At 37.5% G+C, this 12,829-nt stretch overlaps 1 protein-coding gene across 2 annotated transcripts in view; it reads left to right on the forward strand.

The window, feature by feature from the left end:
* slco4a1 (solute carrier organic anion transporter family, member 4A1) overlaps positions 1 to 11,250 on the forward strand; it is a 59,713-nt gene extending 48,463 nt beyond the window's left edge. For both annotated transcript variants that reach the window (XM_051426018.1, XM_051426019.1), the window contains exons 6-12: positions 1,188 to 1,342; positions 2,484 to 2,754; positions 4,626 to 4,788; positions 5,152 to 5,327; positions 7,137 to 7,201; positions 7,301 to 7,449; positions 8,368 to 11,250. In XM_051426018.1, the coding sequence (XP_051281978.1) occupies positions 1,188 to 1,342; positions 2,484 to 2,754; positions 4,626 to 4,788; positions 5,152 to 5,327; positions 7,137 to 7,201; positions 7,301 to 7,449; positions 8,368 to 8,538 (1,150 nt within the window). In that variant the 3' untranslated portion in view covers positions 8,539 to 11,250. The remainder of the gene's footprint in view (positions 1 to 1,187; positions 1,343 to 2,483; positions 2,755 to 4,625; positions 4,789 to 5,151; positions 5,328 to 7,136; positions 7,202 to 7,300; positions 7,450 to 8,367) is intronic.
* Positions 11,251 to 12,829: the final 1,579 nt, after the last annotated feature.

Raw genomic sequence — 12,829 nt, forward strand, 5'->3', positions numbered from 1 at the left:
TAGAAACATAGATACCCTACTAGTCGCCATATTGCGGAAGTCAGATCATCTAGTGTTCAACACAAATTACTACAAAATCTAATGTTACTCACTTAATTCTGACCTGACCTGATGAAATTTGGTCTGTGAGAAAATGAACGTGATACTGGTTACTTGAAGAAATTAATTCAGTTACCAGGGGTGGATCTAATGAGCTCTATATTAACCATCTAAATAGCCAAAACTTCCACAAGCAACATCAATGTAAATGATTTTCAATTTTAGCTTGTTTCTATAAAAATGTAGATTTCTATATTGATTATATTGTCATAAAGCCAGTATGACAGTATTGTTACAGTGGCCACTCAGACACAGGGTTGGGTTAAAAGATGTAGTTAGCAACCTAATCCAAGTATCACAATATTAAAGTAACGTAACTTAATTACTTTGTGTTACTTTTGGATTACCAAATATGCAAAAGACAAATAAAAATTGATCCCAAGAAGTATTGATGTTAGTGTATTCTTTGTTGTGAGTTGAGGTTATGTTTAAGCACAATACTACAGACAAATAGAGAAGTTTTTTATTATTTTGATTAAGCATAGCAATAAATAGATATACTGTAAAAAAAATCTATCAAGGTAATAGGTAAATAAAACAATTAAAGAGTGAGACAACCACTCTTTAACTGTTTAAAAGCAATGTTTCCTTTGTTTTCTTTAAAGTGGACTAAACTATGCGAAGTATATTAGGACCAAAATAGAAACTTTTTTGTAATAAATGTCACATTACCAGACAAGTCAAGACAGACATGTTATGAGTTTTACCACTGACAGTATATATAATGCACAGAGCTTCCAGGTCTGTGAAGTGAAGCCAATGCAGAAGTGTCTTAAACCTGCATTCTATGTAATGGCCAGCAGGGGGCAGCTCCACTGGCTGCAATAAAAAACAATACTATGCACTCTTATGGAGAAATTATTATTAGGTCAGTAAACTGTTTCCTAATAATGTATGGTCCCATTTAGACTAAAATAGATGATAAAACAGTGTATGCTCATTCTCAGTGAGTCCGTCCAGCTCAATGCACCAACACAATGATATAACTTTGGATCTGGGGTGGTGTTTATTTGTATTCGGAACGACTCCAGGCTTTTGAGATTACAGCGGCCTGCTTTAATTAAAAAGGAAGTTCTCTCTTTCTCCAGATCCGTGCTGCTCCTCTTAAAGAATCCCACCTTCCTGTTCCTGTGCCTGGCTGGGGCTACCGAGGCCACCCTCATCGCTGGCATGTCCACCTTTGGTCCAAAGTTCTTGGAGTCACAGTTCAGTCTCAGTGCATCGGAGGCTGCCACGTGGTTCGGTGAGTGACTAATAAAGAGGTACAATCATACAGTGTAAAAAAAAAAATAACAGTAATCTGGTAGCTGGGACCCAAAACAAATACTGTAAAATACAGCTTTTAGTCTTAATATTTTACATGAAATCTTGTGTCATTTTTGGCTTTTTAATGTTTAATTAGATATTTACACATGTAGAAACAATTAAATTACCTATAAATACAGGCGAATGCTATAATACAAATAATCAGGATACATTTGAATTTAATCAGAAAAGAAAGTTATAGAACTATAATAAAAGTCACCATCTGTGAAATTACAGTGATTATTGCTGTTTTCAGTGATAAAATCTGTATTTTTGACAGTTTACCATTGTTAATACACTTATAAAAAACATTTATTTAACATGTTTGTTGTTATAATGTAAGATATCGGTCAATTAACAAACAAATCCAAAGTACTATTATTTACTGATTATTTTACATAATTTTAGAAATGTATTAACAGTATCAAATTTGAATTTAACAGTTAAATTTGCTAGATAAACAGTAAATATCTGTGAAAAAATTATAAATTTAAAAATTTATTTTAACTTTTCTTTTTATGTGAAAAAAAGAAAATTCAAATAAACATAAAAGTTAGAGATCATTCATATTTTTTTACATTAGACATGTAAAATCCCAGGCTATTTATATATATTATAATTGTATTAATATATCCATGTTTTAAAAAAATACAGAAAAAATCTGTAAAATAAATGGGGAAATCCCACGTAAAGGGGGGAGTGATTGAAAATATGACCTCTTCAAGACTTCTGATCGTTATTTTTTCCTTTAAACTCAGTTACAGTTACAGTTTGTACAGTCTGACTGCATATCGGACGGTTGTGGGTTCGATCCCCGGCTCCTGGTGCCACATGTCGAAGTATCCTTGAGCAAGATACTGAACCCCGAATTGCTCCCGATGCCGTACATCGGTGTGTGAGTGTGTATGAATGTTAGTTTCTGTTCGATGGACTTTGCCATCACTGAGTGAATGTGTGTGAAAGGGTGAATGTGGCATGTAATGTAAAAGCGCTTTGAGTGGTCAGAAGACTAGAAAGGCGCTATACAAGTACAGGTCCATTTACCATGTGTATTTATGTTATTTTTCTCCCCCTCCCAGGATATATGGTGGTACCAGCAGGTGGTGGCGGCACCTTCCTGGGTGGCTACATCGTGAAGAGGTTGAACCTGCGCTGTCGAGGCATCATCCGTTTCTGCATGATGTGTGCTATGGTCAGTCTGCTCGCCATCTTCATCTTCCTCATCGACTGCCCCAACATGCCTATGGCTGGTGTCACAGCACCGTACCAGTCCGGTCTGATGGACAAACACCAGCTGGACCAGTACAAACACCTGTATGACTTGCCCAGCAAGCTGCGCCATAGAAACGGGTAGGCAGTGTTTGTGTTAGTGTTGATTATTAGCTTTATTCACATATTATTAGCTTAAAAGTTGTATTTCACTGAAATTCAACTTGGATTATTTTTTATTGATTGATAAAATTTGTGGAAAAGTGGGCGTGAAGTTTTCTTGGCTTCTGAAAGGGGGCATGCCAGAAAAAGTTGAACCACTGGCTAATCCTGCACTCATTCTAATTGAAAGGAATTAGATAATTTGTTCATTTGTGCATCTTTATGAATGTCATTTAGATTTCATGATTTTATTGGACAATAACGAATACATTAAAGCTGCAGTAGGTAATTTTTATGAAAATATTTTTTCGCAACTTAGTAACATGCTAAAGCAGAGTTCGGCAGACTAAACAACAAAATTAAGATTAAAACAACATAAAACATGGGATAGCTTACAGCAAGTTTGAAGTCACGTCATGGACAGCCGGTAATGTTACCGATTCATCATTGATCTTGAACGTAACTATTACATATTAGCCCTCCTTACTCCAAAGCAGTCTGTAGTAAAATGCACACACAGACGTTGCCATAAAAAAAAGGGCAGCGTGTGGTAACACGGTAAGATTGTCCAAACACTAAGAATTTAGTTGGATGAGAGCGTATCAACCAACAATCAATCAACTGACCAGAAGGTGTCAGCCGTAGTTTGCACCTGTACCCATGCGGTTAATATGGAACCGCCAAACATTTGCATTTAGTTTATTGCTTTTTGACACAGTTAGGACATTGATATAGAGAATAATCAGGGGAATTTAATTTGATTCGCTAAGATTGACACTGATCAGCCATAATATTCTGACCACCTTGGCAACCTGGTGGTCAGAATGTTCTGCAGCCCCACACCAACAGACTGCTCTGCACTGTGTGTTCTGACACCTTTCTAACAGAACCAGCATTACCTGTTTCAGCAGTTTGAGCTACAGTAGCTTACCTGTCGGATCATCAATGAGCCTTGGATGCTTTTCCTTCCTTGGATCACTTTTGATAGGTACTGATCACTGCAGACCAGGAACACCCCACAAGAGCTGCAGTTTTGGAGATGCTCTGACCCATCACCTAGCCATCACAATTTGGGCTTTACCAAAGTTGCTCAAATCCTCACGCTGCCCATTATTCCTGCTTCTAACACATCAACTTTGAGGACAAAATGTTCACTTGCTGCCTGATATATCCCACCCACTGACAGGAGCCATGATAACCAGATAATGAGTGTTATTCACTTCACCTGTCAGTGTATTGAGATATGTGAAGCTTATTTATGTGCTTCTTCAGAAATGTTTTTATACTTATTATATATATACTTTATACTTATAATATATAAATAATATAACCATTTTGATTACATGGAAATATCACAGAGTATTAGAAATCACAACTAAGCTACTTAATGCTGACAAATAATTCCTAATAAGTAATAATAAGTCCTAATAAAATAATAAGTCCTTCTTCACTGTAAAAAAAGATTCTAAAAATAATGTAATATTCTGGCAGCTGGGGCACCAAAAAATACTGTAAAATAACAGAACAAATACTTATTTTTCTGTCAATTATCATTATTGTTGTGTATTTTTAGAAATGAATTACAGTATTAAACAGTTTAATCTATTAAATAAACAATTTTAAAAAAAAATGTCTTTTTATGTGAAAAATTAAGATTTTCTTTTAATATATAGTTATTTTATGATAATTTATATATATTTTTTTCATGCTATTTTACATCAGACATGTAAATGTATAGGCTATTTTTGTAATTGTATTAATATTTTCATGCATTTAAAAAATACAGAAAATATCTGTTAATTAACATGACAAAAACCCTGTAAAAACCCTTCTTCCTCTCCTGGCTGCAGCTCCTTTTTGGAGGAGAACCTGACAGTGGACTGTAATGTGGGCTGCAGTTGTGTCAGAGAATTGTACAACCCTGTGTGTGGGGCGGACAGTGTGATGTACTATTCTCCCTGCCACGCTGGCTGCAGCTCCATCAACCACACCGAACACTCCACAGGCAAACAGGTACAGTGCACACACCAAACGTCATTTTACTAGAGGGGTATTAGACTTGATTAACAGTGATCTGAGGTGCTTACACACACAGCAAAAGTCCCAAACACTAAGAAACACTGGGGATAAGGCTGGAAGAAGAAAATGTTTTTGTCGGTGAAAACTAGACTCGACCACTCGTAGAATGTTCCTTGAAGTCTCTGAATCCACATTGGTGGATCCCAGAAATCAGTGGGTACAAATATATCAAAATAACAGGAACAAAATAAGAACAAATCCTAGATATGAACAAAAATAAGATACATTTTCATATATCGCTTCTTGCATGAGGCCCAATATTTGTCTATAAATGTGGCAATATGTGTTTGTGTTTAGGTGTACTCTGGATGTAGCTGTGTAGTGGGGAACTTGTCCTGGGGCGAGGAGGGCTTCGCTCTGGCAGGAAAGTGTGGCAGCTCCTGCCATCACATGCCAGCGTTCCTCTCCTTCCTCTTCATCATCATCTCCTTCACCTTCCTCTGTAGCATCCCAGCACTCACCGCCACGCTCAGGTCAGTGGCCACACACACACACACACACACACACACACAAAGTTTCACTGTAGATTCTGGTTGTAACCAGCACTGATGAGTTTGTTAAATTAAGGGGAGACACAAATAACAAATAACAAATAACAAAAGGAAACCTAGTTGATTGCTTACATTTTTGTATTACATATTTAGGGAAATTGTAAACCAGGTTCAAATTTCATTTCGCAGACATATTAGAAAATACGGTCAACAGCCATAAAAATAAAATTTATGAATAAAATATTATATTAATCAGGAAGTGAATGATATATGAACAAACCCCTCTTTAAAATCATCCAGAATATAGATATATAGGAATAAGACTGAAAGCTTTGGTGCAAGTGCTACTCAATTTTATTTAAAAGTTATCTCAGGACACTTTTCAAATAAAGCAGGTCCAGACCGTACTGCTTATAAAATTATTTACAGACCCAGCAGTTCCCACCATGAGCAAGCACTTGGCGATTGTCAGTAAAAATATTTCTTAGTCCCAGCCCCTGCTTTTTGTCAGCCAAATATATTTATATCATTCTAAACCAGTTGCGCAAAAATAATCCAAGTGTTTGTATTACTAAACTAAAGACACTATTTGTCAAATAGCAAAGCATTTACCTCATTATTTCCTACATGTCCCCATCTCACAAAGATCAGGTTTAGCTGTGTGTTTGCAGTTTTGCTGTATTAATTAGTGTGCGACGTGATTCAGGGGCAAAGTCCCAGGGTAGACTCTTCAGAGTTTTGTTGTCTAGTTAGGGGGGCACTTTATTATTTATATTTAGTAGCTAAAGATTGCTGCTTAAGAGAGACCTCTTTCTAAAGATAGCATTCTCATCATCTTGTGTTTTTATAAATAAATCAAGTAAATAAATACATTGTAACGATTGACTTTTTCTTTTTGCAATAACTTAAACTTAAAAGGTGGGTTGAGTTAAGAAATTTTGCTTTGTGCATATGAAATATTACTTGTAAAATAAAAAGTAACAGTAGGTAACTTTCAGAAAAATCAGTTTTCGTCACATTTGCAGAAACATTAAATAAAGAGTGCATGTCATGACATTTTATGACTATTTATGTTTTGCCATTTAACCCACTATAATGACTAGCTTCTATATTTTAAACTCTAGTTCTCACTGAAATTTAGATTAAAGCAGCAATAATCAATATTTTACATTAAAGAAATTAAGAACAATCACATCACTAACTATGTTTGAAAGGGGTCGCTCATAGAATTCACAGAGAATTTCCCCCCAACTCTGCAGTTCCCATCAACTCTGTAGAGCTTTTTAGTAGGAGTGGAGGGAAACAATCTATTCATGTAAGAATCGTGATTATTATCTTTTACCATCTGAATCCATCTACAACTTCCAAAAATGTAACTTAGCTATACTTAACGCTGATAAAGCATCTAAAGAGCCAAATATTTCTCTCAGGAGCTGGTGGAGACCAAACCAGAGCATAATTGCAAGTTTAGTAGGAGTGAAGAGTTGCATAGTAATTGTATCTACTATGCTGCTGCTTATAATTTTTTGAGTTTTTTTCTTGCAGAAAATTATGAAAATGGCATCTCATTGCATGCTCTAAAAAGGGTACACATCAGTCACCTTCTTTACAAGAACACTGTGCTGTGAGACACTGTTGATCTCTTGTAACAACAGTAATAATCCCAATAGTGGCACAGAGCCAGCAAGCAAGTGCCAGGGAGTCTTTTCATAGCATTGTCAGTACAAACATATGAATTATAAAATTGAGGTCCAGTATGGCTGCATGTCTGACCAACTCTTTGCTGTGTAGGTGTGTGCCAGACAGCCAGAGATCCTTTGGACTTGGCATCCAGTGGATTGTGGTGCGCACATTTGGTAAGTTTACTTTTAACCTCTAAATCACTACCAAAGGGCTTCAGTCTCTCTACGCAGATGCCATGAACTTGTCCAATCGGTGTTACTGTTTCCTTACAGGTGGTATCCCAGGACCCATAGCATTTGGCTCTGTGATTGACATATCTTGCTTACTGTGGCAGGATCAGTGTGGTGAGCAGGGCTCCTGCTACCTCTATCAGAACTCAGCCATGAGCCGGTACACATTAGTGGCTGGCATCATCTATAAGGTAATGCTACACATAATAACAGGTAATTTACTGTAGTCTTACATTCAGTCTTAAAGCTGCAGTACGTAACTTATAAACATAAGTTTTTGTCATATTCACTGAAACTTTCACTATATCCTGACAGTAGTACATGAGACAGATAATCTGTGAAAAGATCTGGTTGCTCTGGTTCCTCCTAGTGCTCCTAATGGCATTTACAAGAGAAAGATAGTTGATTGTTGAGTCTCATTCCACAGGTCGTGAAATATTGACGTTGGGAAGGAGACTTAACAATCCACTATCCTCAAGCCTCCTTCCCAAAGCGTCTATCTTTCTTGGCTCTCATTGGTTGTTTTCGTCCAGGCCCGGCAGATTCTTGTAAATGCACTAGGAGGAGCCGAAGGAAGTAGAAAAGAATAAAAATTTTTTGGTATTTGAAAAAACCTTTACTCTACTTTGACTTGAAATTTAATTACCGATATGGAGGTTGAATCTAGGAAAAAGGTTGGGAACCACTGCTTTAAAGATCAAGTGTGTAGGATTTAGTGGGTACTAGTGTGAAGTTGAAGACTGCAACCAACTGAATACTGCTTGCCATGAAAAACTATGGTGATTATGAAACTCGCATGAAAGCCAGTGTTTGGTTTGTCTGTTCTGGGCTACTGTAGAAACATCGTGGTTCAACATGGAAGACTAGCTCCCTCTGTAGTTAATTCTAAGGTAACAAATACACAAAGATGCCTATGAATGAATATAAATATTATATTCCATTTCTGACAATAGATCCTCCTAAATGTTACACACTAGATGAAAAATTGCAATACAACTTTTGATGCTTATATGCCGGCTGTAGTAGGTCCGTTTGTGAGTTTTTTTCTGTGCGTCATTTATCTGAATTTTCAACTGCCTCTCCTCACCACTGTCCTCCTCTTTTTTCAGCTTTTGGGGACAATCTTTTTCCTGTTAGCAAGCGTCCTGTACCAGCCTCCTCCTGAGTCGCCTCAGAGCAGCTGCGAAAGCACCGACCACGGGGCAGGAGACACGAGCGACCTGCCTGTCAAAGACCTGCCCGAAGACGGCGTCATCGTCAACCTGCATGCCAGGTTATGACGTCAGAGACGAGATGGGGGGTGCCTCTCTATGCCAACAGCCTTCTCTCAGTCATAATGGCGCCGCCCACCAATATACGCATGACATGCAACCACACAAAATGGACAAAATTAATACAGACGCACCAACAACAAACTAAAACAGCCCCAGGATGCCTTCGTGCACACCTCACACACACACACACACACACACACACACACACACACACACACACAACCTTCTGTAGTACATGCTGCTCTCTTCTGCTGTGACTGCATGTGTGTGTACCTGATTGAAGGAGTTTTTATGTACCAGGAAGCATTTCTACAGAGATTTCACTATGTTCAAATTACTTTTTAGAATGTAAGTCTGATTTTATCTTTAATTTTTTACGTCAATTTCCTTCAAAAGACAACACAACAGCTGAGCCCTGTGTGGTGTGTATTGTATGCCATGTGAATGAAGCATTTAATGTGGAAAAAAAGGCATTTATATCGATCCCCTTCTTCTGTTCTTTCCCCATTACTGGAAGAGAGTAACACTGCTTTATGTCCCACCCACAAATAAAGCCATGCTCTTATACTGTACAAGATCTCCAGGCCAGTAATAATGAAGCCAAATAATTTTTCATATCATGTCATATTTTAAGCCAAGAGTATCTAAAGGCACTTATACTAATGTAATGTAAACATATGTTATTGGTTACAGTACAGTAGCACAAATATATTTTCACAACGTGTATTTTTGATAGCTACTTGGACACATATGCAAGAGGTTTATGACCAGTCATTGGCTTGTATTTAAAGCTGCAGTAGGTAACTTTTATAAAAATAACGTATAACATATTTGCTGAAACTTTACCTATATCCTGACAGTAGTACATGAGACAGATAATCCATGAAAAAATCAGGTTCCTCTGGCTCCTCCTAGTGTTACTAATGGCATTTGCAAGAATTTGAATGTGAAAACTTCGGTAAAATATAATATATATAAAAGTTAACTAATCCAGCTTTAAAAGTATTGACATGACGTATAGATCTATATTGGTTTGATTGCTCTGTTTGCCAGTAGAAAAAACTCTGATGCTTCTCTGTAGAAATCGCATTGCTGCACTTTAAAAGAAACACAAAAGCACTGAACAACTTGGAAAAGAATGTGTTGACATGGTAAGGGATAGATGAAAGCCGCCCACCTGGGTACTTTGCCCATGTATCAAGCCCAGCCCCCTTTTGGGTGAAAGCAGCCATTCTAATTTGACTGGCAGTTAATGCCATAACATAATAACACCCTACTGCTTTTTGGCTATAAGGAGCCTAAATCCTATTGCCAACAAGGCAAACAATTGAGTTACGTTCTTTCAATCTCCCTCCATCAAAGTGAACAAACCTGACATACACTGTAAAACTAAACAAGTTAATTTAAATTTTAAAAAATGATTACTACGAACATTTTAAGTAAAACTAACTTAATTTTGTTTAGTTACAAAAAAATATTTGCTTTAATAATTTTTAGTGACACTAAGTTTTATTTGTACTGTTGAAACAAAATCCCTAGTAAAAAGTGCTAAATCAAGAATCTTTTTAACTTCTAAAACTGAGTTTGTGATACTTAAAATGTGTTTGTTTCGATTAGTTAAAATAACTTACTGCATTACAGTGCATACAGCTACAACATTTGTCACTTTTCCTGTCATGAAGACGTTTCCTTTGCCGTTTTGGTCTGTCCAATGTGATATTACTATAACATTGTCACACGTTTTTTTCAATTTATAGCGCTTGTTTTTACCCAAAAGGTGAAGCGCGTGCCTGCTCTCATCTGTATTCTGGGAAGTGGCATGTAAGTTGAGAGCTGCCCAGGGCAACGCACAATTGGCATGACACGCAGTAGCCTCTAACAAATGAAAAAGCACTGTTATTTGGACCTAATAATCATAGTACTGTAAGTCCACAAATGTGCCAAAGCAGCTTCGCCTAACAACTCTTGTATTTTATTTATCATTGACCTTATTTATGCAAATAATTTATTTTTATTGTTTCAGCTTATAGTTCTTATAGTTTGTTTTTTTGCATTCACTGTGCGATGAAAAAAGGAATGCTGTCATGGGTTTCCTTCCATGGTCCTGTCCACAAATGCTCCTTTTGTCCTCATTGATAGGAAAACACATGTATGTTGCCTGTGTTTTTGTCAAGTACTTTGCTCATGTAAGAACTGACCTTAACGCCCTCCAGCTGATGCTGAGGGATCAGATCTCAGTGTGAATATGCAATGCAGTCCCCCCCCCCCAGTTGTGCTTTTCAATCAGCTCATCCCCAAGCTTTGAAAAACCACTCTGTAAACTGATTTTTTGTAATTTTTTATTTTGGTTTTGGTACTGTATGTTATTTTTGTTTGTTGTTGTTTTTTTTTAAGGAAAGAGTGGACTTGAAATCAATGATCTTTTTATGGAATGATTCAAAGATGTCACGTGTTTTCTAATTACAAAAGCCGAACCTCTGATTATTTTCTGTGTCCTGAATCGTTTTTATCGTGTGTTTGACCTTCCTTAGAACAGAAAGAGACAAATAACATGTGACATGACATGATGAAGGCAAAACAACAAACAAAAGAAAAAACTTAACAAAACAAATATCAGGCGGCCAAGCATTGTTCACCTCAAACTGTATTAACAAATGTTGTGTTCTTTCCTTTCTTCCACCTTGTAACAAGCAGATATAAATAAATATTAATACAATATTGTCTTTTGCACCCTCTGCCCGATACACTTAGAAACTGAGTGGATGCACAGGATGGGTTTCCATGACCACTGTCGGATCACGACTCGTTAAGTTCCACCGTCGCTCACTGGGTTCCTCGCTGGCATGTTTTATGAAGCGACACACTCACACACAGGCCACTGAGCAGCACACACACACAGAGGCATCATTAACCCACACACACACACTGATGCCACGGCTCATCAGAAAATGACATACACAGAGTCAATATTTGGCTTAAGCACAGTGCAAACACATAAGATGACAGAGGAACAACAAGGTTGATATACACGCATGTTTTTACACAATGCGTGTCTCTTAAAGATAGAATATGTAACATTTCTACATTAAACTGTCTATAAACTCTAGCTCTTTGTTCTGTATGTAGTTGAGTAGTGTTACATTATCCGAAATGTTTCCAACAATGTTCAAACTAATTTTATTCAGGTAACGCTGCGTTTCACCGGTCGTCTGTCAATGGCGTTATATCCCCTTTGTGCATGCATCAGCGTTGTGGTTGTCTGCCAGAAGCTGTCATACATTGACTTTTTATCCAGTTTATAACCACATTTTTACCAGCCACTGTTTAGATCTTGGTGCTTTTTAACTCTGGATTTGAACCAGATGAAGGATTTTAGTCATTGGATGTCTTGGATGGATCTTAAGTTAACTTAATCAGAGAAACAAGCTGAGCTAACACTAGCAGCAGCTCGACTTGCAGCCCCTCTGGGACGTCAACAAAAACGGTGATTTGTAAGGTGGAACTGCTTTATTCAGTGTTTTTAGCGGTTTTAATCAGCGGGTCTGTTTGTATTGGAGTGGAGGAGACCTCTGTGGATAATTGGCTCCCGGTAGAAACCTCCTGAATCATGAACACTGAAGGAATCCTAACCAGGAGAAACTGACCGCAGTGATGGCATTGATGGTGCAGACAACAATTCCCATGATCCCACACTACTTCCATGCTCTACCATGTCATCAAACTTCATTCAAGTTTTGCTGTATATATGCAGCTATTAGGAATAATATAGTGTAAACTGTAAACTATGAACAATACAATGAGTCGTTGTTGAGTCTCATTCTCAGCGTCTCTATTTGAATCCCTGGAGACTGAGAATTCAATTATCTTTCTTGGCTTTTTGGATACGGTTAAAGTTTCAGCTACTACTACTACTCTACTGCAGTTAACTACACCATACAGGTTTCCTACACTTATAGTATATTATAAAGACAGAAACACTGTTAGGGCTGGTCTAGTGAACCAAGTGCAGACACTCAGGGGACAGGGAATAGAGAGAGAGAAAAAAAGTATTTATTGTAAGGGATGGGAAAGGGTATGCACGACTGGAGGCTGGGAACCGGACTCAGAGCAGATGGGACTGCAGGGAACAGGAGACAGGGTTAGGCAAAAGGAAAACACGCAACAACAAGCAAACAGGAAAAATGCAATTAAGTGGCTAGTGGCCTAGCAACCACTAACTCAGGGGTCAGCAACCTTTACAATCAAAAGAGAAATTTTTGGCCGAAAAGGTTAATAAATAAAAATCTGTCTGGAGCCA

Source organism: Dicentrarchus labrax, unplaced genomic scaffold, assembly GCF_905237075.1.
Source record: "Dicentrarchus labrax unplaced genomic scaffold, dlabrax2021, whole genome shotgun sequence".
In the NCBI taxonomy this organism is placed as follows: domain Eukaryota; kingdom Metazoa; phylum Chordata; class Actinopteri; family Moronidae; genus Dicentrarchus; species Dicentrarchus labrax.